At 41.1% G+C, this 26,146-nt stretch overlaps 1 protein-coding gene across 1 annotated transcript; it reads right to left on the bottom strand.

Moving 5' to 3' along the window:
- Positions 1–11,771: 11,771 nt before the first annotated feature.
- Positions 11,772–25,830, bottom strand: TMIGD1 (transmembrane and immunoglobulin domain containing 1). Its single transcript, XM_028521546.2, has 7 exons — positions 24,894–25,830; positions 23,286–23,468; positions 21,430–21,708; positions 17,444–17,722; positions 13,435–13,538; positions 12,369–12,409; positions 11,772–11,885 (listed from the first exon to the last, which is right to left on the bottom strand). The coding sequence occupies exons 2-7, from the start codon at positions 23,365–23,367 to the stop codon at positions 11,882–11,884; spliced, it is 789 nt and encodes a 262-aa protein (XP_028377347.1). The 5' UTR covers positions 23,368–23,468; positions 24,894–25,830; the 3' UTR covers positions 11,772–11,881.
- Between the last annotated feature and the right edge of the window lie 316 nt (positions 25,831–26,146).

Below are 26,146 nucleotides of genomic sequence, written 5' to 3'. Positions count from 1 at the left end.
TTTCCCCAATACTTTCTCTCTCTCATTTATTTATTCAACTGCTTGTGGAACACCTACTGTTTAGCAGAAACTGTACTACAGTTGAAATACAAAAATGAATAAGACTTTAGTCCCTTACCTCAAGGAGCTTCAATCCAGTGGAAAATAAAAAAGAAAATTAATCACTACTTTTCGACTAGTGCAAAAAATATTCAGTGAGCACTCACTACGTGTCACGTACCATATTAGGTATAGAAATACAGAGGAAAGCCAAACAGACGAGGCTCCTCCCCTCCTGGCGCATAAATTCCAGTCTGGGGGACATATCACAAATGAATGTATGCAGATAATTTCAATCGTGGTATAAAGAAACTAAAATGGTGTAATATGTCACTGATTGGCCAGGGAGAGCGGTGGTATAAAAAGCTCCTCTGAGGAAGTGACCTTTGGGGCTGAGACTGAAAGCCAATAAAGATCTGGCCAAATGAGGATCAGTGGGATGAAAGTGCAAGAAGCAGGGAAAGCAAGTGCCAGGGCCTCAGGATAGGAACAAACAGGGCCCAACAAGATCAGAAAGAACCCAACTCCTTTATGGCACTGGGATCTGCCACCCACAGCATTAGCGCCCTCCTTGGACTCCTCCTCCTCATGTTTCCTCCTTCAATCCCAGTGGGAAAAAGTCTGGCTTTTTCTCACCCCTCCTAAGAGTGAAGACTATTTTGCTGAAATGCTATCAGTAAATTTCTCCATGAATTTTATTGTCCAAAATGAAGTCACATGCCTTTTCCTAAACCAATCATTGGCTAGGGGAATAGGATTACCCAATATCGGTCAGTCTTATTCCCACTGCAGTAATCAGTTCCCCAAACCGCATTGCATCTCCTGAGCGCAAGTAGAAGGGTTTGCGGAGGGGGAGTGGACTGGATGTTGAGAGTCAACCATAATGTTCGCTGCACCATGGTAAGGAGTTCAGATGTTATTCCAGGTGCAACGGGAAGGAGTGAAGGGGCATGACCTGGTTTATGTTTTTAAGCATAGAGTGCAGATATTTGCAACACATTTAATTAGAAAAAATAACATTAAAAATATAAAGAACTCCTAAATATAAGTAGGAAAAAGACAACCTGATAGAGAAATGGGGGGAAAACACCTACATAGGCATTTCACAAAATGAAAGTATGACTGGCAAACAAACAATAATGATGAAAATGCAAAATAAAGTTGTGATAAGATGCCACTTTATATCTAGAGGGGCAAACATTTTAAAGGCAGGCAGTAAAAAGTACTATTGAGAATTTTTATATACTGCTTGTGGGAGTGTAAATTAAAATTAGTACTTTGGAAAATGTCAATATTTTGTAAAGTTGAAGATTTACATACTCTACAAGGTAGCAACTTTATTCCCGGGTATATATTCTAAAGCTGCTCTGTCCAACTCGGTAGTCACTAGCCACTGTGGCAATTTACATCCAAAATAAGTAAAATTAAATGCAATTAAAATTTTACTTCCTCAATTGTAGTAGTCACATTTCAAGTGCTCAGTAATTACATGTGGCCACTGTACTGAACATTTTCATAATCACAGTAAGTTCCATTAGCTCTGCCCTAGAGGAATTTTGTGTATTGCACTAGGAGTCAGAGTCAAGACTGATTATTTTAGCATCGTTGATGACTGCATGCAGCCTGGAAAATATCCACTAGTTTATCGACAGGAATTTGCATGAATTATGACATATTCATATAATGGAATAGTGCACTGCAGTGGAAATCAACATGGGTGAATTTCAGAAATAAAAGGTTGAGAGCAAAAAGAAAATTACATAGCAAAAGGCATGCAGCCATTTTTTTCAGTTCAAACGCAAGGGAAATGAAACAATGTGTTGTTTAGAGATGTATACGTATGTGGAAAATTAAATTTTAAAAAAGCAAGAGCATATTAAACGTTAAATTCAAGATATTATTTATCTTTGGGAAAGAGACACAGCTTCAAAGTATTGGCAGTATTTTATATCTTAAACAGTAAGGGGCACATAGGTGTTTATTTTATTTGTTATACCTAATTTATACATTATCTATATTATTGTATAATTGAAATATTTTTTCTTAAGAAGATCACTCTGGGGGAGTGTAAATGGTGGACTGGAGAGAGACAGGAATGTAAGCAAAAGGCTTGTTAGGAGACTGTAGTTATCCAGGCAAAAGGTGAGTGGGGACCTGGATCAAGAAGGCAGCAGTGGAGTTGAAAAGAAGCAGATGAAGATGGCATATATTTTGGAAGTGAATGACACTAACCATTATGTTCTGGTAGAGGTTTGCACAGTGTGATGTGGAGCATAGAAGAGGAATATCTAAGTCAGACTGGGAGCTTTAGGGAAAGCTTCTTGGAGCAGATGGCAGATCTTCTGAGTTTGGGACAATTAGGACTTTGTTAAGTGATGATGACTGAGGAAAGGCATTCTAGTGATGGCTTATGCAAAGATCTTAAAGCAGCACATCTCTGGGAACTAAAGAGTAAAAGGGCAGGGCCCAAACATGGAAAGCCCGCTATGCCCACTGAGGGGTCGAGATCTTATTCTGAAACAGGTGGGGAAACTGCCTCCATTTTTCTTTCCCAGGGAGAAAGGAAGATCCCTGAGAACAGCACAGTGAGGCGCTGGGAGAGTGTTGTGAGAAGCTAGCCACAGGAGGCCCTGGGTGGGCTCCTCTGAAGACACTTCTCTCTGAGCCTATGCCCACCAAAACCTAAATGTTGTGGAATTAGAGAAGGATCAAAAAGAAGATAAAAGGAAAAGAAGGGCAAACGGAAGAGAAAATGATAGAGACGCTTAAGGAGAAACTGGACTTTGGAGGAAAGAATAATGAGATACCATCGGAGACCACACCCCCGCGTCTCCTTTCAGGAATGCTTTAGACCGGCTTTCCTTACAGCTGCAATGAACAAACCCACGTTTTCTAAAATTCTTTTTTTGTTTATGAACTATGATTTTTAATATTTGAAGCAAATATTTAAATATAATAATTATGGCATTCTTGTTCTCTTTTCTGGAGCTTTTCTTGAGACAAAGCATAAGAGTCTCAGAATAAAGTTAACATGCAGGAGCTGGTGACTCAAATCCACCTTTTCTGATGTACACCCACCCTTTGTAATGTTTTCTTACCAAATTTCCAGTTTTCCTCTTTAAATTATGTTTTTAACTTATTTTTTAATTGAATTTTCTGTCTCCCTTGTTCCAAAAAGAATGATTCATCAGATAGAAATAAAACTGAACACACTTACAGGGCACATGGAAGACTAAAAAAAGATAACATGCACTCATCCTGAAAATAGATGAAAACAGTGGTGTTTCGCTATTTAGGACTGAATGGGGAGGAAGGGGGAATATTGTTCCTTGAAAGCCCTCAAACCTGATTTCTTATATTAAATAAGAAAGGCTGCATGTACTTAAGAAAAGAAGCCAAGGTTTGAAGGCCATTAGACCTTATTTTAAGTCCTAACTACTATTTAAAGGCATAAAGTCATTTAATCTAAGTCTTAGTTTCCTCTTCTAAAAAGTGGGAATCTAGTTACAATAGTTAAAATGTACTGAGTGCTTACAATGCTGCAGGTCTTACAATATACAATTTTTAGCTCATTTATTCTTTACAATAACTGTAAATCAGGAGGCAGATTGTATTACTATCCCTGTTTTACAGATGAGGAAATTCAGGAACAGAGAGGTTAAGAAACTCGCACATCATCACACAGCTAGTAAAGTGGTAGAATTAAGATATATACTCAGGTACCTGATTCCAAAGACTAAAAATTTAAGCTCTCCAAGTCTAAGGATCAGGATCAAAAGATATAATGTAAGCGAAAGCATTTTTAAACTTAAGTACTTTAGACATGCCCGTCTAAACAGTAAACCTGAGGATTTATAAATTGGTAAGTGTTGTTGCAGGTTATTTTTCAACTTGTGATGAAGCAACCATTTGTAGATATGCCACTGGTGGATGGTTTAGGTTTATGGGTGCTTTGACTCTAGGCTTTGATAAATGGAACGTAATCAGGAAGTTTTTCTTAGGCACAAACACATGCAGCTGTTTTCAATTGTCCCATTTTTTAATAATTTATTTTCATTGTATTTTTCCATTACCATTTATCCCCCTTAAGCCTTCTTCCACCTCTACCTGTCCCCCTCCCCCTGTAATCACCACACTATTGTCTATGACTGTGAGTCCTTTTTCTTTCTTTTTTTTTACTCAATCCCTCCAACCCCCAAGACACTGTCTCATTTAGTTGACATAGGTAGAAAGCCATGACGACCACTCAATGTGACAAACAAGGATCAATGACGGAACCCTTAATTAGATGACTAACAGCATTTTGGAATCATAGAATGCATTATGCCTACATTTAGAGTGATCAAAAGAGATCATATAGAAATCTTCAGCAGAATTATGAACTTGTTAATAAATCATTAAATATTTTCTTAAAAATAAATGTAATCCACATCTCAAATTGGAGCAAAGTCCTTTTGACTGGTCATTCCTAAGTGAGCCAAGTTTGTTATTACACACTTTTATGAGTACTATAACTATAAAATTCAGGAATTCAAGGCTATGATTCTTTAGTGATAACAAAGTTTATATCCTTTTTGGTGGAATGTTTTCAGTGATGTCCTTGAGCTGTCTATAAAACCTACAAATGACAGAGAGAGTGAAACAACCTGTTTGAGGCTGAGAATCTGTTACAGAAGGAACATAGTTTGCAAAACAACACATCAGGAGGCAGTAAGGCCTCCTAAGAGTCGTTTCATTATCGTTAAATTTATTCTAACATCAATCACATAATATGAGGGCTCACAGGATCTTAGAGGTTATCTTTTGGCCTGGTACTTCCGTCTGGAGTCTCTGAAAGATTGTGTGAGATCCTTGTGTTGAGAAACTCACCAGGCGCCAAGCCAGAATGAGAGGCCCGTTTTTCAAAGCAACTGTTGGTACATCTGGTAGCTTTATGTACACCTGGGAGCTCTGGGAGCTAGAGCTTTTTCACGGGCAGAGTTGGCTGCACACAGTAGAGCTGTATTACAAACTATGACTCCAACTACTTCCTTCACCATCAATCATGCTAAATAACACAGTCAGGTGGTGGCTTACTCAAGGAAGTTCCAAAGTCAGGCAAAAATTAATTGTAGTCAAAATCACCCTTGGAAATTCCTTGGGAAAGTACCCCTTCAAAGACCCAAACTCCTCCTCTTAACAAGCACAGCAGAGCAGGTTTTCATTCCACTTGAAAACCAAATGCAGTAGTTGGCTTGTGTTTAGGGGTCATATTGTACGAAATATGCAAACCCTTGAACACTAGACTCATTCTTAGCACATGAATGGCTCATACTTTAAGAGCCACAAGGGAACTAGGACTGGTCAGGGGAGCTGATTCTCCTCCTCATCGCATAGTCACTTAAGAGCACATGTTCTTTGAGTCAAGTGACAAGCCTGATGGCAGGCAAGTTTTTCAATCACAGCCTACATTCAACACTATTCTATATCAGCTTCGGACATACAGCACAGTGGCTGCAAAACCATGCACTCTGCAGGGTGGTCTCCCTGATGCCCCAAACACCCACCCACCCTGCTCCACACACAGCAACCATGACATCATTGACCATATCCCCATGCTGCAGTCCACATCTCTGGGACTATTCTGTAACTGCCAATGTGTGCTTCCTAATTCCTTAACCTTTTTCACCCAGCCCACCAACCTCCTTCCCTCTGACAGCTGTCAGTCTGTTCTCTGTCTTTATGAGTCTGTTTCTATTTTGTTTTGTTGTTGTTGTTGTTGTTGTTGTTGTTTAAATTCCACATATAAGAGAAACCATATGTAAACAAAATAAAATGAGGTCACCTTATTACACCATGTAGAAGAATCAACTCAAAATGGATTAAAGATTTAAACGCAAGATTCAAACACACAAAAGTCCTAGAAGAAAACATAGGCAGTAAAACCTCTAACATTTCTTTTAGAAGTATTTTTCTAATATATCTTCCCAGGCAAGGGAAACAAATGAAAAATAAACAAATGGGTCTACATGAAACTAAAGTGATTTTGTACAAAAAGGAAACCATCAACAAAACGAAAAGACAACCAACTAAATGGGAGAAGATATCTGCCAGTGCTATCTCTGATAAGGGGCCATATCCAAAATTTACAAAGAACTGAGACAACTTACTGCCAGAAAAACAAACAACCTGATTGAAACGTGAGCAGCAGACCTGAACGGACACTTGCCAAGTAAGAGGCACAGATGGACAGTAGATATGGAAAGTTGCTCAGCATCATTAATCAGCAGGCATTTTTAAGTTGTTCTCCTCCTCTCTCTCCCCCCCTCCCCCATCCTGCCTTTTTAAATCTAGCCTCCCCTTTCTCCCTGTCTCTTTTTATCTACTTCTTATTTGAATTCAAATGTTAAATGTAGCTAATATGGATTAAGTGAGCCTATATATGTTTGTTCCTGCCATATAAGATGTATTATATAAGTTAGTTATTAATGTAAGGAGCAATTTGCCTAGAGGTTAAAGACCCAGGAGCCATACTGCTTTGGTCTGAATTCTAGTTCAGCCCCTAACAAGCTGTGTGACTCAGAACACATGACAGAGTACCTGTGCTTCAGCTTTCCTCCCCTGGAAAATGGGTACAATATAATAGAGCCCTTGTTGTATCATTGTTACAAGGATTGAGTCACAATACAGTTCAAGTGCTTAGGACAGTACAATGTAAGTGCTTATAGGAGCAGAACTATTGTTACGTGATGTCACCATACTTCAGGTAACTCAGAACTACATTTTGACAATTCCCCAAAATTGTGTACGCTCAGTTTGATTTCTCTCCTCTGGTCTACACTCTTCCTGGCATATAGCAATCACCTGAAAGGCAAAAGTGCTGAACGATCATCCTGTGCAAAACTGAAAGCAGTTGTAGTGCTTACCTAGAGCCAGGAGTCGGGTGATGAGAGGAGTGACCCTTCACCCAGTGTGGTCTTAGCTGTGTGATCTTGGACTTTGGTATCTCCAGTTGCAAATCCTAAATAATGACAGTGCTGCCTATCTCACAGAGCACCTGTGAGGACCCAACAAGATATGTGTGAAAATGTTCTATAGACTATCAGGTAACATGAAAATGTAAGAGATTGCCGTTCATAGCTATAATTCAAACAGACGCTGACACTGTTGTTGCTATCTAGAGCATTCGAAGATACAAAGACAAATAATTCATGAGTTTCCACAGCAACGCTGTTCTGTAGGAATCCACTGACAGGAACACCAGGTCTACAGTTATTTCCTTCATATACACAGTTCTCCGAGAACTTGGGTTTTTCAGAATTCTCAGTGGGATCCTCAGGTTTTCCATTACCACGTAAGTGAAAGCTACCCACGATGTAAGTTGTTTGCTACATAACAACTTGGACATTGCAGAGACAGGCTCTTGAGAAAAGATAACCTGAATGTTAAGGAATTTGCGATTAATGTATAGATTTTGTTTTCTGTAGTCACTGGCATGACGTTAAGTATGATTTTTTAATAAAATGAGACAAATTAACTTTTTCTGGCTTGCACTACTGTGGCCCTACAAGTCGTATGTTGTCAATAGATACATCTATTTGAAGGGAAAAACATAATTTTATTGCAGGGTATTCAGCATTTTATAGAACTCCAGGTTCCTGATGGGAGGGATGGGGATTATTACGAACTTGCCCCTGAAATTGAGCATTCTTTCATCAAACTAGATACAGTTTTCTCCTGAATTCTTATTATAATGAAAATACATACATTAGTCAGGATCAGCTGTTATGCTGCAGTAATAGATTAATCCTAAAATCTAGTGGCTTCACACAGGGGTGTGTTTCTCCCTTCCATGTGAGCAGGTAGCTCCGTTTCACTCCAGTGTCTCTCTGTAGTTGCCGTGCCGGGCGAGGAGAGCACCTGAAGAACATGCACCCATTTGGCTTCGCTTTGCCCAGAAGTGACACCATTATCTCTGTCCATGGGCCCTTGACCAGAACTAGTCACGTAGACTTTTGGAGCCAGAGAAATGTGAAAAGAACAAGGATATCCAGTGAGTGATAAATACCTCTGCCACAACCCCCAGACCTCTAAAGCAGTAAAGTGCCTTCGATCACATTCCAGTAGTTTTATCCCCACCCCCTCGCCCCAGGACAGTGCAGAGCAGCGGAAGGAGCACAGACTAGGGGGTAAGAGTGCCCTGGGTTTGAATCCCAATTGTACCTCACGCTAACTGTGAGTTGGAGCAAGATATTTTGTTTCTCTAATCCTCAATTTCGTCATCTATGAAATGAGGATTCCAACACCTACCTTTTAGGGCTGTTGCAACAGTAAGAAATTGTCTACACAAACCCTTCTTTGTTGTCGTCAGAAGGGCAAGAAAATATTTAGGGCAGCAATTCTCAGCTCTGATCCTGCAACACTTCGGATTACCTCAAATTATCTCTAAGAGTGTCGTAACATTTTCAAAATACTTCAACTAAGATTATTTTAAATTCCCTTTACTGTTAATAAAATAAATTTTCTGCAGGTCACTAGAAGTGGGATTGATAATGACATCCTTCTTTGCAAATTGCAAGAGTTGAAGTTTGTCTTTACTATTTGGCCTTCGCCCTTTCTGTGACATCGCTGCCTTTACCCCAGTCCCCAGGCGGTGGATGAGCCCGGGATGTCACCCGCTGTGAGTCACTTCAGTGTTCTGAGCCTGGGTGTTCTCGTGGGCAGAGTTGGGGCAATCATGACTATTTCACAGGGTTGTTGACAGGATCAGATCACAGATAAAGTCCTCAGCACAAGATAATTGACTGTCTTCGGACTGTCTTCTAACTGACTGTCCCTGTGATCATGCCTGAGCTTGGGTGGGGAGGAGGCTAGAGGCAAAAACTGCTAGAGCTGTGTCACAAAAGCTCCACAAGACAATGAAAGCCCAAGTCAGCACTGGGTTGTAACTTACCGAACAGAGAGCAGCATGTATTGGGGTGAGAGGATTCATCTACTCCTAGATATATAGGACTTAAAACTTTTTTAATTAGAAGAATTACACATACAAATCCAGAATTTGGACTTCTTTAAAGAATAGATCTGTTAGCATAGATGTTCTCTCTATTTGCTCGAGTTCCCTATTGTTTTATGTCTAGCCTGGCCCACTCATCTGCCCAACCCCTGTGAGGGTTTGACCCCTAGCCAATCAGTTCAGGACAGTAATCATGATGATGGTGATGACAAGGGTAAAAACTGGGGAGGAAGGGAGATTGTAAACTGTTTGCAATGAGTCAAAAAGCCTAACGTTATGATTCTACCCTTAACCTCCAAAAGCTTGCACAGGTTAACTAAAGTACCAGATCTCTTTGCTTTTAGGTGGATTTACACAAGCAAGGTAATTGTGTTGTCATGAAAGAAGTTCAGATTGGCAAGTAAATATCATTGCTAAATATTAAAAAAAAAATTGGGGAAATAGATCACTATTATTTATTAAATAAAGTTTGCTTGATAGACCTGTTCTTTCAAAAAATGAAGCCCCAAAGGAAGAAAATAGTATGAATTATGTTTTTTATTGGTAGAAAATTTGGGAAGGGAGCAAATGGCTTCATCTGTCTTTTGTCCACTGATATTTGTCATCCTAAGGGTCAAACCAGGAGAATGCGTGGTCGGTGTTTCAGATATCACATAGTAGTTAGAAAAGGCATTTGGGAAAAGGTTACAGCAGCTTCATTTGAATTTCATGTCCTTGTAAGTCAGGCTTTAGCCTAACTTCTAAATTTAAATAATAGATATAGTTTTTCATACAGGCTCAGTTTTTTCAAAACTGTAAGGCACAATGAAATGCCAGGACCATTTATGGTGTTGCTGCACTCTGTCCAAACTAGTTACTATTCCTTGTCTGTGCTGGTGTTCAAGGTCACTGTGTTTCAAAAGCATGAAGGAACTTTTTACCGATGACCTGTCATTCCCCAGAACTATTACGTGTTCTAGAGCAAAGTTGATTCATTATTCTATTAGGTAGGGCAAAGGTATTATGCATGTCCTCAATCTTTCTTGCCAACTGCTCCCAGCATTTAACTCAATTATGTGAGAATCTTTTGAGAATTTTCAGACTAACATGAAAATTAATCCTAATCCTATCTACTCATTTTCCAAAGGCCCAGGAGAAGGATGAGGATTTGCTCAAAGTGACACAGCTGAGACTGGAACTCGGCTCTGATCCCGCGCCCAGTTAGATACAGAGGTTTTCTGTTTCCTCTTCCACTTTCAACTCTCCCAAGCCACCATCATCTGAGATCCGGGTTTTGTTTTTTTTTCAAAGATTTATTTATTTATTTTTAGAGAGGGAAGGGAAGGAGAGAGAGAGAGAAACATCAATGTGCGGTTGCTGGGGGCTGTGGCCTGCTTGTGCCCTGGCTGGGAATTGAACCTGCAATGCTTTGGTTCACAGCCCACGCTCAGTCCACTGAGCTATGCCAGCCAGGGCGAGATCTGGGGTTTTTTTTTTCTTTATAGTCTCTAATTGTCTAAACATTCAGGTTTTCACAATCCTCCCACCTTATCCTTAGAGCATTGTAACAGGGCTTCCGAATTCCACTTTGAGAAATTCTGAATGAGAGGCAAGATCTGAAGGCTTCCCTATGAAAACCTGTCAGGGCCTCCAAGAAGACAGAAATCTGTAAACCACAGATTTCTCTCTCTCCACGCCCCATCCCCCCACTCCCCCACGCCCATTCCACGCTGAAGTTTCAAAGAGAAGCTTAACAGGAGGATATGTCTGTTCCTCTTAGAAACAGGTCTGTTGAGATTCTATATATTCTGCTCATTTTTTCTTTTTGCTTCTATGTCAATAAGGGGCTTTTAACACCTGGCAGGCAGCAGATTCTTCGTCCCTCTTCTCTCTCTTGGACACATTTAGCTACTGTAATATCAGACAAAATAATTTTTTTCTAAGATGTGAAGTGGGAGGAGGGAAGCAGAGCAGAGACATGAAAGGTGGTTCTGGCCAGGGCTGCTTCTCCCCCCAGCCCACCCCGGTTGTGTGGGAAAGCAAAGCAGAGACTCTTAGTGGGAGAAAACTAAGAATGGAAGCAGAGGAAGAGCTGCACTTTAACACTGAGGTATATGAGAAGAGCACAGCCTGACTCATAACTGATACACAGTAGCTAGATCTACGCAGAGGACTGGGCAAGAATAAGCAAAGGGTGCTTATAAACAAACACGCCAGCTAGCCCGTGCCCCTGTGGGTCTCATCCTCCTCACTATAAAAAGTTCCCAAGTTTGTGACTGCGTCAGTCATGCAGAGAGAGAAAAATAAGGACATACGCTGAGTTTTTTACAATACAAAATTTCTTCCATTTAAAGGAGTATTTCATAATCTGAGATGACATCCTTCTTTTTTTAGCTCTAAAACATTCTTTTTCTAAAATGACAGTAGATGACAACTGATGTTTTGTATGGGCTTCCTGGGCAACTTAAAAAACTGATCACTCTATGTTGCCCCCCATTTTTTGTGTGCGGTGTTGCACTGATTTGTGAAACCCAAGTATCTGCTCACCTCCTACCTAGAGGAATATATTCTAAGTGGTAAATAGTTATCTACCTTTTCGGAACAAATTTCAATTAACATACCCTTCAAGGAGAAGACTTAACAAAAATCTTACTTTTCATACTTAACAGCTTTATCTACAAAAAATGTTACACAAGCATATCAAATTAGTCATAACAACGACTGTTAAGTGCTTAATGAACCACTTCTTCATAACCTCTGGCAATTTGACAGAAGCGAATTTAATAGTAGAAATAAATACAGAGGGGACTACATGAATCAGGGAGGTTCTGATGTGCAATTCTTGCTGTATTAGATGACACCTCAGCTTTCTCACCTGAAATGAAGCAAGAAATTAATTGTAATGATGATCATAATAGTAAGAAAAATTTAAACTCATACCCTTGGAAAGAATGCCTTTAGATTTTTTTTCCCACTGCCCACTTTGCGTATGCTGGAGCCAACAGACCCAGGGTGAGGAGTGTGGCCTCTGACTTTGTTGTGACAGGGCAGGTGGCTTCCCCTCAGGGTAGAGCCTCTCAGTCATTTACACTGTGGGGCAATAAAATGCAGGGGCAATAACAAACATTAGCCAAAAACTGTTTGAAAACGGAGAAGGCTTTAGACCAAAGATATTCTCAGTTCTAGGCATCCTTCCAACCTGCCTTCCTGCAAGTAGAGACAGATCCTCCTCCACCCTCCCTTCTCCTCTGAACCCCTTCACCTCCCAGCACCTCCCATTTCCTGTGGAGTTTGCCCAGGATGGACAGTGCTACCTGGCTGCTCATGGAAGATCATCTGCCCAGTCCAGGGTGCTTACAGAGCTGTGTCTCTTTGAGGACCTTCACCCTTTATGCAGAGCTAAAGGCAAATGAAACAAGGGCAATGAGTTTTCTGGCTTTTTGAAGGACAAATGGATCACATTTGAATGCATCAAAGTGGCTCAAGGAACAGGAAATGCAGAAGTCTGATAATCTCCTACCTGGAAAAATACACACCAGCACAGAGGTGGCTAGAATATACAGCCACCTCTGCATCAGTCCAGGTCTTAGCCCTTTGGCCACATTAATTATTTTTATTAAATCTAGAGAAGATATATTAATAATTCTTAATTAAAAATGCTTCTAGGATTCTTAAATAGCTGTGTATTTCTTTCCTTTCTTTCTCTCCCTCTTTTTTTTTTTCCATAGGAAAAAATTTGCTTTGGATTGGAACAGAGGGTGGGTAACTTTCTTCTTGAGAGACATTGTTGCCCTGAATAATACCCAGTTGCCATATGTTTCAAGGAGAATGGCCTTTGGTGCATAATGAACTCCGCCTAGGGCGTGCTCATCTTTTGTTAGAGGCTTCTGCCATATTGGCCTCCCTTTGGCACTGGATTAACTGGTGGAGTCAGATGCCTGGCATTAACCTATGCACGTACGTACTCTACATCATGCTAACCAGCAAGGTTAACTGTTGCAACCATTCAAACTCCAGCCCACCACAGCCAGGGCAGCTGTAAAGGTGAGCAGCAAGTGCCATCCTTTTCACGCAGATCCCTAAGTCTAGAGCAGATGCTCCTCCCCATCTTTATCTATTGTACCAAAGCTGCCATAGCAACAATGAAGGGAAATTTAAAAGGAAGACAAATCAGGCCCAAATCCCCTACCCCGATCACCATAGCACATTTCATTCCAGTCTTGTCCACATGCACGTCTATTCTTTGTAAATCTTTACTTATAACACAAACAAGTTTTATTCCCTTAAGCCACTTCCATTTTAGATCATGTGGCAGAGAGACCAGGTTGTCCAGGTTTGGCTCCTAACTCTAGTCACTTCTGCAGCTAGTTCTTGGCTTTTATTTAGATGACTTTTTACCTAAATAGCTTAGAATACTTAGATACCTTCATTATTCTTTCTCTTCTAGCAATCAGTCCAAAGCACAAGGTTAGAAAGACCACCACACTTGCAGCAATAATGGGTTCTATTGGTACAGTCGTAGCTCTGTCTGTTGGAAATGTAAACACAGAATGAGAACTTACATTTATATGCTTCTAATTTATGCACTTCTCATATGTCCCAGCCATGGTGCCTTGTGCTTGATGTTTATCATCCTCTTGATTAAATCCCCCCAACAATCCCAAAAGGCAGGTATTTTTATCCCCATTTTACAGGCAAGGAGCCAGGGGCTTTGAGAGATTAGTTCATGTGTCCAAAGTTACAGAACTAGTCGCTGGCAGAGACAGGTTATGAATCTGTTTCTCTGTGGAAGGGTAAATTGTGGTAGTATGAATGAATAACTGCCCCAAAGCAGGTAGTCGGACCAACTGGTGCTTTCTTCATCCATGTTTTCTTTGCCATGCAGAAAGCAGAAGTAGGCTGAAGTCAGTGGTTCTCCTGCCTTTTGAAAAGTCCAAAAGATTTTAGAGGGTGCCCCAGTGAGGAAGAGGGAGGAAAACTTTAAGAGCAAGAAGAGAAAAGGTGAAGAGCCTGCTGGACGGAGGGGAGAGAGGTCTGTGGGCCTCAGGAACAGCGGGGACCCTTGTACAGTGAGGGCACCCCAAGCAGGTGACAAGACACTGTACAAGGCGGCTGCACAGTGCCTCTGAGGAAGTAGGACTCTAAGCACCCGCCTTCCCAAGCTGGGCGGAGATTTCCATATGTCCTTGAGTGACGTGGAAGAACAGAGAGGCCACTTCTAACTTGGACCAGGAAGAGGTCGACAGCAGCCAGGACAGCCTGGCAGGGACAGCTCAGGCCCTGGTGCTCTGAGCACCACCAGGCAGGCTCAGAGCCATTTTGTTCGCCAGGCACCATGGGCACAGGTCCTCTGCCTGTGAGCTTCCCAAGGGGCCTATGAGAACATTTGAAAACTAAAAATGAAAAAGATGTATTGGCTCCAAAATATTGAAAAATGGCAAAATTATTCAAAATTAATAAATGTTTAAACATCTATAAAATGTTACTTTGTGTCCACTATAACCCAACTCTTAAATAATGGTAATATTTAAAACTTAAGAACCACATGAATAATTTATTTATGATAAAATTAAAAACATATGCAAGTTATAAAAATCCTTTCAAAATTTGTGTAGCAGAAAAGTACATGTAACGCTGTATACTTTATTTTACTGTGTTTGATATGATCTGGGATGGAACTTTCAAAAGCAAGAGTGATTAAGGTCAACAAAGTTATTTTATTTTATTTTAAAGATTTTATTTATCTTTAGAGAAGGGAAAGGAGGTAAAAAGAGAGGGAGAAAAACATCAATGTGTGGTTGTTTCTCACATGTCCCCCACCGGGGACCCAGCCCACAACCCAGGTATGTGCCCTGACTGGGAATCCAACCAGCAACCCTTTGGTTCACAGGCCAGTGCTCAATCCAGTGAACTATACCAGCCAGGGCAACAAAGTTATTTTAAATGACCCTGCCTACGTGTCTAGAATCTGATGCCAGCCTAGGAGGGGAAAGAGCTCCAATCACAGTTAAGATACAATTTTAGGAATTTACAGTGTACTATATATTGCGCAATTGAATTGGTGGAGAGATGTGGTCAATAAATATTTACTGAATGAGTACTGTGTGGTAGGTGCTGGCCTCAGCCTTGCAAAAATAGGGCAGACATGGAAGGCTTCTGCCTTTTGGGAGCTCATATTCTTGTTGGGAAGACAGAGAGTAAACAAAGAAAAGCTACAAACTGAGATGAGTATTATACAGAACACAGGGTCATGAGACAGTATAGGAGGGGTAAAAGGTGGAGTGGAAGGGAAGGGAGAGTCTTTAAATAAATCTAACTTTAAAGCCCAAGCCCCAAGTGCCTCAAGATTATGAAATAGATTTTATCCCCCCATAGTTGTATGGCACACTAACCAATTACCTTTTAACTGTTTTCTTCCCCATTGTTGTCTAGTTCCTGCTCAGGATAATTTTGGGAAGTAAATGGATTAAGCATCCTTTACTCTTACTCTTTAGTTGTTGTTAAAAATTGTTCTCACAAGGGTGTGGGGTGCATCAACCCTCTGGGGGAGCCACTAAATGGGCCTTCTTAGAAGCTCTGGCTTTGTAATTGCCAGCCCTGGGGCACACCCAAGGGCCTGTACCTTACTGGGGTCCCCCTATACTTGCAGCGCCAAGCAGAGATGTCAAAATGAAGAGGAAGCAACAGTGGGACAATTAGGAAAAGGAATCAGAATTCAGTCACGAGTTGGAATATTTTTTACCACGCTGAATAAAATGAAGCCACGTGTGACAGTGTTCACTCTACAAACAAGCCGAAATAAGCTGTCTGACCCATTGGCTTACTCCAAATTTCTGTGAAAAGTGACTTTGGCAAGTGTAACTGCATCTCTCCCCTTGTTCTGTTTTACTCTCTTATTTGTAACCAGACCTGGTATTTCCTCCCAAATTAACATGGTAAGATGATCCCAACACATGGGCTAAAATCTTGTGCTTAAGAAAAAAGATCTGTGATGTCATTTCCAGCTTGCACGGCCTCATTTAGAAACTACCCCACTGAGCTGTGCAACTGAGAGAGGCTCCTGGCAAACTTGGCATTCAGGCTGATCACCAACAGTGGAGTGCTTATGCTGCAGAGGCAGCCAACAACCAGGGAGGTAATAAAGCAGGAAGAAATAAGAAAAAACAGGTTGGTTTGGAAGAGCTCCACCCCAAACAGGATTCTGCCCACCTGAAAGCCAATTTGTTAAGCTGGCATCCTGCTTATCATACAAGCTGTGTATTTTTTATGTGATATGGAGCAATTTTGATTCCTTCTTAACCAAGAGGGATGATAACAATCTCCCAGTCTCTGCCAGGTGGACTTTACAGCCAGTTGCAAGGGCATGGCCTGAGGCCCCACTAGCCATGCTTTTGTGGCTCTGGGGGAAGCAAATAGCCACAGGCCTCAGAATGGTACCCTTTCCACTGACTCTATCCCACTTAGCTTATTTGTGGGTTTGGTTTTTAAAGCAAGTAGGCCCTGGGCATACTGATACCGTTCTGCAGGGCCAATTACTGAACATGCCAGTAATCACAGCGTTGGGCAACAGCAGCTCTTCCTCTCCACCAGCCACTCTGTTGGTGTCCCAGACCTCCCCCGAGTGGGAGGAATAAGAAGCCCTGTGGTCACACCAGCCCAACACTTCTAGCTGGGGTTCAGTTGGCTTCTTGGGAACTGGCAAGGAAGGCAATAAGTGGGCAAATGACAAAGTGAATAATGTTCTAACAAGATATGGGAGCCTCAGCTTATTTTCTTGCTCCTAGCATCCTGGCCCCAGACCAGGAAATGTGTGTGTGAGCATTTTCTGCATCTGCTACAACAGGTATCTCACCTTCCTCTCTCTGCATGAACAAGAACTATGAGGAAGGAAAATCACTCTAATATTGCAGAGGTGATAAACCTGGGTGGATGAAACACGAAGCCAAGAAAGAACTCTGCTCCCTTCCCCCGCCATTTGCCCCCACTCCCTCTTCTGATTAGCTTATATGTTACAATTTCAGAGTTAGGAGTGATTTTAGAGATCCATTTTCTTATCTATTCTCTATGTGTTTCTGACTTCTCTTCTGTTTGTTATTAGGCTATGAACTCCAAAGTCCAGTTCTTACCAACCTTGTTGCCCAGGAGAATTCATGGAAATATTCATCCCTAAAAGCCTACCAGCATCATCTTCTCCTGTGTAGTTCCAGAAAAGGACCTTGGCTCAAAAAGCAGTGTCCTGTATGGAATGGGCATGTGCCCTAAAAGGAACGACTAGAATCCTTAGTGGCAAACAACTTGAGTGGGATGATTCTCCATAGAAAATCCTACCTACTAATCATAATTATCATCATCATTTTTTGTCATGAAAAATATTTACTGAGCATCTATTCTGAGTTTCGCTCTGTGCCAGATATTATTTTAGAAGAGAGTTACCTTTGACAAGGAGGTGAAAGTCTCTGGTATTTCTTTGCAGAGATGAATGCGCAACACAGCTGTAAGTTCCATTGTCAGACTTCTGGACTTTAGAGATTGACAGTTGAAAGGACTCACTCGTCTGTTGGACTTGGTGATGGTTATTCTCTAAGTTCAGGATGCTACCATTTTTGTACCACATCATTTGAGCCTGGGGGTTGGATTTCACATTGCAAACCAAGTTCACACTACTGCCTTCCTCAACTGTTTGGACGTTTTTTCCACTTAGGAGAGGAGGAACTGCAAGATTCAAGCATTTAGATTCAATCAGCGGATAAGCAATAGTTTGCTGTCTGAGTTCAAGATCTGCCTTCAGTCTATCTCATGTAGTCATTCATTCATTTGACAAAAATTTATTGAGTGCCTTACTGTATGCCAACCACTGGGCCAGGAACCAGGGCTGCCATCGTAAATAACACACATCCACTTCCAAACCTAGTAGCACTTTTAATGTGGCAGAGAAGACAAACCATGAAACAAATATACATAATAATGAATCTGTCTATATGTATAATACTACTCAAGAGTATAAGCCTCGAGTCTTTCCTTGATGAGAATTAATATAATAAACCAACCTGCTAGTGTTGGATACAACAGTATAATATTAAGAAAACAGGCCTTGAAGTTAGCCCTTATGCCATCTACATCACTTACCATGACCTTGAGAAGTCACTTAGCTGCTAAGTAACTGCTCAGTGTCCTTGTCTAAAAAGATGGGAGAACAGCTGCCTCATGGATTGCTGTGCCGATTAGATGAGAGAATGCCTGTAGAGAACTCCCCACAGTGCTGGGTAGCACGATTATTGTGCTGGTGGTGGCAGTTTTATGTGCTCTTCACACCCTCTATTTTCACATTTTGTTTAACTGCATTTGCCCCAGCCACGTATTTACCAACGCATATTTGCATTTCCTCAGTAATCCTCTAGCAATAATGTCCTCCTCTAGACGGTGTTCTAGTCATGGCAACTCTGGCATCTGTGGAAGGTGAGTGTGGCTCTCTGAGTCCCTGTCATCCCCTTGTGTGAGCGACTCCTTACTTCCTCCGTGATAAGAAAGGTTGTAGCCCCCTAGGTAAGCAGGACACATTCATCTTCACCCCATTATTCCAACCCTCATTCCCGCCAGGCCTTTCCCACATCTAGAGGAGAAACGGCTGAGCTGACTCTTCCCTCTTCTGCATGCCCTTTGCATTTTTCTGGCCAAGGTGCAAAACAGTAATAAGATGCTTGAAAAGTGGGCTGTAGGGAAGAGGCAAAGGTGGAGAAGGAGGGGGAAAGGAGCTTGTATAATCTGCACACTGAATAATTAGACCCTGAGAAGGCTCTGCTATTAATAACACTCAGGAGACTGACATTTTGTTGTTCTTTGGAACGAGCTTGAATTCCATATCTATATCCAACAAGAATGTTATATGGTATTCGGATATGCAGGAAGCTGCTAGAATATAGAACATAATTGCCAAAGATACAAATCCCAGCAATTCTACCGGCCCTATTAGTTGTTTCTTTTAATTTAACCATTTAAAATTAATGTTAAGCTTATCAGCTATATGCGAGCATTCCCTCTTAAAAAAATTATACATTTCAGATAAAGTTCAAATCTTCCTTGACATTATCTTCATCATTTCCTGACTCTTAGAGATAGTCACCATTATCTGTTTGATGTAAATCCTTGCATCTTTTTAAAAAAAGATTTACTTATTTATTTTTAGAGAGAGGTAAAGGGAGGAGAAAGAGGGAGAGAAACATCAATGTGTGTGGTTGCCTCTTGTGCTCCCCCTACAGGGGACCTGGCCCACAACCCCAGCATGTGCCCTGACTGGGAATCAAACTGGCAACTCTTTGGTTCAAAAGCTGGTACTCAATCCACTGAGCCACACCAGCCAGGGCTCCTTGCATCTCTTTTCAAAATATAGTTTTTATACATAAAATATGTCCATAGGAAATGTATTGTTTTAGGAGGGTAAGAAGAGTTTACATAAAAGATTTCATTCTCTCAATGACTTGAATGTTTTTGAGATATATCCACATTGAATCACGGTTCTAGCTCATTGCTTTTAGAGTGCTATAGTACAATAGATGACTCTTTAATCATTTTATGTTGATGGAAATTAGATTGTTTTCATTTTTTAGATGTTAAACAATGCTTCAGTAAATATGCTAACAGATGCCTCTATGCACATACACACATGTTTCTCCACCACAAGTAGAAATGCTGGGTCTCATAGGGCAGGCACATTTTAAATTTTGACAGATATTGCCAAAGAGGTGGTCTTAGTGTGTACTTTCAGCAACAACGTATGAAAGAATCTGCCTCTGCACACACTCCCCAAAATAGCGTGTTAGCATGTACTATTATTACTTATAATAATAACACTTGCTCAGGACTGTGCATGCTATTCTTGCCCCTTTTTAGTACCTCATTTTGATTTGTTGATTGACGAGTTTCTATCGGTTTGTCACTATGAATCACTGACCAGTTGTTTTTTCCACATGTGCTTAGCAACAATATTTACAAGGTGGTTATAAAGATGATTTTGAATGTGGATTCAGGCTGGAAACTGAAAATCATTTTTAAAGCCATCAGACCACATTGGCATTTCTGCCACGTCCCCCCTCAGAAGATACAATGGGCAGGGCACGAGATGAGGAGCCGGGGTGCCTGTGTCCTGTCCCCAGGCCGGCCGTGATAGTTCGGGCCCTCAGTCCGAGCCCGTTTCCATGTCTGTCACGTTGTAGGGATTACAAGACCTCCAAGGGCACCTAATAGTTTTAGATTCTATCCAAGTACACAAGAGGAAGCTTGCTTTTAAAAAAATCACGTTTTGATAATTCATAGAAAATAAAAAACGAAACTCCTATTCCCAGCAACGAGCAAATGATTCACTCTGGAAACTCAAGCTGCAGGCTGCTGGCACTTCCCAGAGCTGATTCCTTGGCATTTTCTCCTCCCTTTTATCTCAGGAGCAATGGCAGCAACTTTTCACAGAGAAGCCTGCTGAACCCGAGTCCAGAGTCCTTTCTACCAAATCATACCACATCACCCTAACCCACATCACCCCTCATCCCACCTTCCACACCACCCTCACGTAGAACCAGCTTTCCATCCAAGCCAACTGTGATCACCGACATAGAATCACTTGTGGGATTCCTGACGCCAGGGAGTTCCACCAGTGGGTTATCAGTTCCTGCCACCCAGCCATCAAAGAGCTTCATGTTTTGAGGTTTTAAATATGAACAGCCAATACATTTATGAAAAGGTGAGCAGCCTCATTTTTAATTTAGGAAATTAAAATAAAATATTGTATCAGACTGGCAAATTTCAAACTCAGTGCTTGTGATGGTGTGGGGAAATAGGCACTCTGATACTTTGTTGTGGGAGCATAAATATCACAATTTTCCCTGGCTGGTATGGCTCAGTGGATTGAGCACCAGCCTGCAAACTAAAGGATCGCAGGTTCAATTCCAAGTCAGGGCACATGCCTGGGTGCAGCCCATGTCCCCAGTAGGGGGCACATGAGAGGCAACCACACATAGATGTTTCTCTCCCTCTCTTTCTCCCACCCTTCCCCTCTGTCTAAAAATAAATAATTTAAAAAATCTCTGAAATCTGAAATAAACTTCTTTTAGAAAAGAAATACATAAATAGCAAAATTTGGCAATATAAAGCAAATGTTAAAATGCACATACTCTTTAATTTTTTATCTTCATCCAAGGACATTTTTTCATTGCTGAGACTGAGAGAGTGGGAGGGGTAAACATCAATTGGTTGCCTCCCATGCACACCCCCAGGGATCCAACCTGCAACCTTTTTAGTGCAGGAACCAACACTCCAACCAACTGAGCCACACCCGCCAGGGCTGCACATACTCTTTAGACTGAGATTCAACTACCATTTAATGTAGTGCAGATAACAGAGTGACCAGCAATTTCCTTTCCCTTACTCACAAGTGACATTCAGCACCACTGAGACAGACACAGACTCATCCCTCTGCAGTTTGCAGGTAAAGGTGACTCCATTGTCATTTTCACTGATGGAAGACACACAGACAGAGCTGGAATTGATTTTGTTTTCGTCCTTCAGATCCACTGACCCCTGTTCTCGGTACCAGAGAAGCCCTTCGTCTCCAGTGCGGTTTTGAACATCACATTTCAGAGACTCTTCGGCGCCCAACTTAGTGTCCAGAACAAAGTTCTCAGTTCTACCGTTCACAGTTACAAAGGAACCTGGGAGTGCAGAAAGAAACCATTTAAGATAGAATGAACATCTAAATGCCTATAAGTATTACATCAGTACAATGAAATACTTCTCAATACATTGAAATAGTCATACCAGTCTATATGATTTTACAAGGAAAAAGATCCATAATGTGTTATTGACAAAAAAAAAAGAAAGTTTAAAATGATGGTTACCACACTCACTTTGCTGCACATTGGAATCCCCTGGAGATCTTTAAAAAATGACTGAGGCCTTGCCGCCACCCCCAGACATTGTAGCGACTGATAGGAGTGCCATCTGGGCACCGGGTTTTTTAAAAGCCCCAGACGGTTCTCACGTGCAGTGAAGTTTGAGAACCACTGGGTTAGAAAATAGTATGTTCAGACTTACTCCATTTACACTCACACACACACTTATGTGGAAAAGGGAAAAATTCTATCTATATGTATGAAATAGGATTGATAAAAATAGAGAAAAAAATGGAGAGATACTTACCAGACTTAATTCATTTACTTCAAGGGGTTGGATATAGCAAAGTAAGGGGATGGGAGTGGGGAAATACAAAGGAAAAAGGATTATAGTAAAATGGAAAAATATTTAAGATATAACATCAGATGAATAGGCAGAATGTAAATTACATCTCTAATAACTATGCTAAATGTATAAAAATTGCATACGGGCAAAAGCTGATTTGAAAATATTTCTGATTAGATGGTAGAACTTGGTCTTCCATTTCTGATGTTTTAGTATTGTTTTGGCAATGTAGTGAAGTAAAAAGATACTTAAACAGCTGTGGTTTGTGGGATAGAAAAGTTGTGGCAGGAATGATCACGATATATAGCACTTTATTTTCATCTCTCATTTTAAAAAATTCATTTATTGTATAGCAACAAATCCAAATTGCAATTTTAACTTTCCTGGTTCAGAAGCAAGTAACAAAAAGTAAAAAATGACTGGCAAAACCAGAAACTTGCCCCTTCCATAATATTTGTTAATATATTTTGTAAACACATTAACTTTTCCTTTAAAAGCTCAAATTACTGAAAAAAAAAACAATGAGATTGTTGCCTGGTGTTTTTTTTTTTAATCTGGGAGAATATACACCTAACATTGAATCACTGTGTTTGGATGATGGGATTTGGAGGAATTTTCACTTTTCTTTATTCATTTATATATTTCCTAACTTATTTTACAATGACTATGTATTGTTTTTAAAATGAAGGGGAAAACTACTTCCAGACTGGGGTGGGGAGCAGACGCAGGAAAGATTTTCCTGTAAGTGGTATGTTCAAGTAAACAGCAGAAGGTTATTTTGAATATTATTAGTAATAAAATCCATTAAAATGTAGGAAAATTCTGGCTGTGGCTCTGGAGAGGACAGAATACTTCGCCCTGCTTATAATATCAGAACCATCCAAATATTTTCCATTTAATTTTTTATGGTGTTATCTGACTCCTGTACTCTGAACCACACCAACCATGTAGTCGTTCCAACTTGGATTTTGCATTTTTCCAACACCCACAGATGACTTTTAATCTGAAATTTTTCTTTACTTAAAGAGGCAAAAAAAGAATATGAACTTACTTGTCACTTCACGTGGCAGAAACACAAGCACTAAGAGGAGAAATCTGCACACTCCCTTCTGGCCACTGCTCTGCCGTGCCATCCTGACGGAACTTAAGTCGGCTCTGCTGGGGGGTGAGAGTGCTGTTGCTCCTGTCCTTTGGCTGTACTGAGTTTATGAGCCTTCGTCTTGTCTATTAAGCACTTAAAATGAAGTCCCAGGTGAGTCATCCCAGTTACAATAGTACTATTTCTAGTTTTTAAACAGTCTTGTTCGGACTACTGAGTCCAAAGTACTTGCAGTATTAAACCATTTTTGAGACAACAGCAACAACATCACAAAGAAATAGGCCGTAAGTTACCGGGCAGCTAGAGGGCAGCCCTGGGGAAGGTAAAACCAGCTTTCCCCAGGGAAGCTGAGAACGTCATCTTCACAGAGGACACTCATTTCATCCTCAGACGGTCCCCACTGAACAACGTAAAGCTTGTTTTGAAAGCCTCTCTTTGGTCATTTTTGTAAAGTTGTTCTCTGCTAATAGAGAGTTTTTGAGACGATTCCAAATGGTTTGTACCTTAAAAAAGATTCAATTGCAAAATGACCTCTTGTCTTAAACTATGTTAATTTCTGCTTCCCCCCATCCCTCCGCTGCTCCCCCCCCCAATAATACTCCTGCCCCTTCACCTAGGGCAGACTAAAAATAAAAAATAATAAAGGCCTCTTTTTCTTCTGTGCTTTGCTGTTGCCATCCCTCTCCCTAAGATGTTCTCCACTTCCACCTAGGAAAAACAGGTATTTATTACTTCCTTTGAAGAGAAGCACTATGAATATAGTAGAAACACACATAGAATGCTTTCTGTGCAACAGACACCATGCCAAACACTCTATGTACGTTACTTAAATCTCAATTAAGCCCCTACCAACCCTCATGAGGTCATTTCTAAAGGTTTGGAGAGATTATATAATTTGCCCAAGATCCCAAAGACAGTCAATGTCAGGGCCAGGATTGGGAACCAGGTCTCCAAGGCCATGCTCTTACCCACCCTACTGCCTAGGTCAATAATACTCTCTTCCTTTAACAAGCTGCTGTTACTCCCTTCCAGTCTCTGACCACCCCACAGACCTTAGCAACTTGGAGTTTTGTCCCCTTAACACGAATATTAGCCTTCAGGAGCTGGAACATGCCCATGACCTTGCTGGGCAGCACTACTTCTCCCCATCCCAGGCCTGTCCCGGCAGGAACAAGCTTTGTTCCCTCCAGGCTCATTCTTTCTTGTTGACGAGCCTGCATCAATCTTTCAATAAGAAGCAATTAGTGCTAATACTGATTCTTTCATAATTTCCCAATTTGGTAAAAAATATTTCTATGACAGCATTGTAACAGCAATGATTTCAGACCCTGGTCACCAGTAGAGCTTTCTCAGACACTGCCCACTGCAGGTGTGCAACAGAAACTGAGAGCATAAGCTTCTTGGCAGACCGCACGCTACTTTCTTAAGAAGGAAGACTGATTTCCCCACTTCCCTTCCCCCTGCTGGGACAGCAGCTTTTCAAAATGAGTTTCCCTCACTTGGCATATTTATAGTTTCCCTGACTCTCTACTTTCTGTACAAAACAGTCTTACCACTTACCTGCTGAGCTTTGAAAAGCTGACTTCCTTGGCCAATTGTTCCGTTGTCTGAGAACCATGCATCCCTTCCCTGTTACCATCTTTATAATACTTGAATTTGAACACTTTATGACAGTAGGGTCAAGTAAATAATTAAATTGGGTTCAAAGTCTGCTTCTCTTTATGGGTTCTTAGGGAAGACAGTAATTAGGAAAGACATCTTCTTACGATCTAAGTGCCTGTGTACACCTAAATTACTGGGTGGGGACAGATACTATTAACAAGGATGTAAGTGCTCCAAAAAAACCCTGACGTTGTACAAGAATGTATCGCTCACCTCACTGAACATTGTCCTGCTTAAGTTAGATGGCTGAGCTCCAACCATCTGGCAGCCTGAGGACTGTGATGGGGCAAATCTGAGGAGAGGTTGGATTTTCACAGAGGCCAAAACACTGGAAGACTTCACACAACCTAAACAATGCTGCACAACTGTCACTTCCCACTGGCAACCCCGGGCCCAGTGCGTAAGCTGTGCCAAGCCAGCTGGGGCAGGGGAAAGTTCTAGCCCTCTGGGAGTCTCACCTAATGGGGCAATCTTTGCATTACACTTGCAAGAATCAGTAACAGAGGATAACTATATTTTATTGGTTAAACAAATATGCACTCATGGTATTTTTACAATGTGAAGTTTCTCTGGCAAGTACTATTGTTCCAATTATATGACAACAGGATAAAAGACTATTATGCTTATTTGCACATTTTAACACATTGGCTAAGTACATCAGAGATCTACTTCTTCCTAGCTCTGCGACTCCAAAAGTTATTCAACCTCCATGAGTCTCGAGTTCTTCATCACTACAATGGGATAAGAATAATGCCCTCCCTACAAAGTCCCTGTGAGGATTAAATTGAGTAAAGCATGTGAAGGAACACTCCGTAAGCCCTTAATAAGCAGCTACTGTTGTTATTATTAAGATAGACTGGGCAGGGCACCATAAACCAACACAGACTCCCCATGGCATTGTTCCCATAAGAATCATAACTAAGAACAATTCCAGTTGGCTGGGCTGCCAGCACCACCTAATCAGGCTTTAGTTTGCTTTTTGGTGGTCCTAAGAGTTGGCTATTCAATGTTATCATTTTGAAGGATTGATATCTTGGTTCTGGATCCCTCCAAAGGAGACCTTACGACAAAGCTTTGGCTGCATATAGTTTACTTAGAGCCGATCTCAGGAAGCACAGTAAGGAAGTGAGATAAGGAAGGGAAGAAAACCA

This window comes from Phyllostomus discolor, chromosome 8 (assembly GCF_004126475.2).
Source record: "Phyllostomus discolor isolate MPI-MPIP mPhyDis1 chromosome 8, mPhyDis1.pri.v3, whole genome shotgun sequence".
In the NCBI taxonomy this organism is placed as follows: domain Eukaryota; kingdom Metazoa; phylum Chordata; class Mammalia; order Chiroptera; family Phyllostomidae; genus Phyllostomus; species Phyllostomus discolor.
This window is presented reverse-complemented; position numbering and strand designations above follow the sequence as displayed.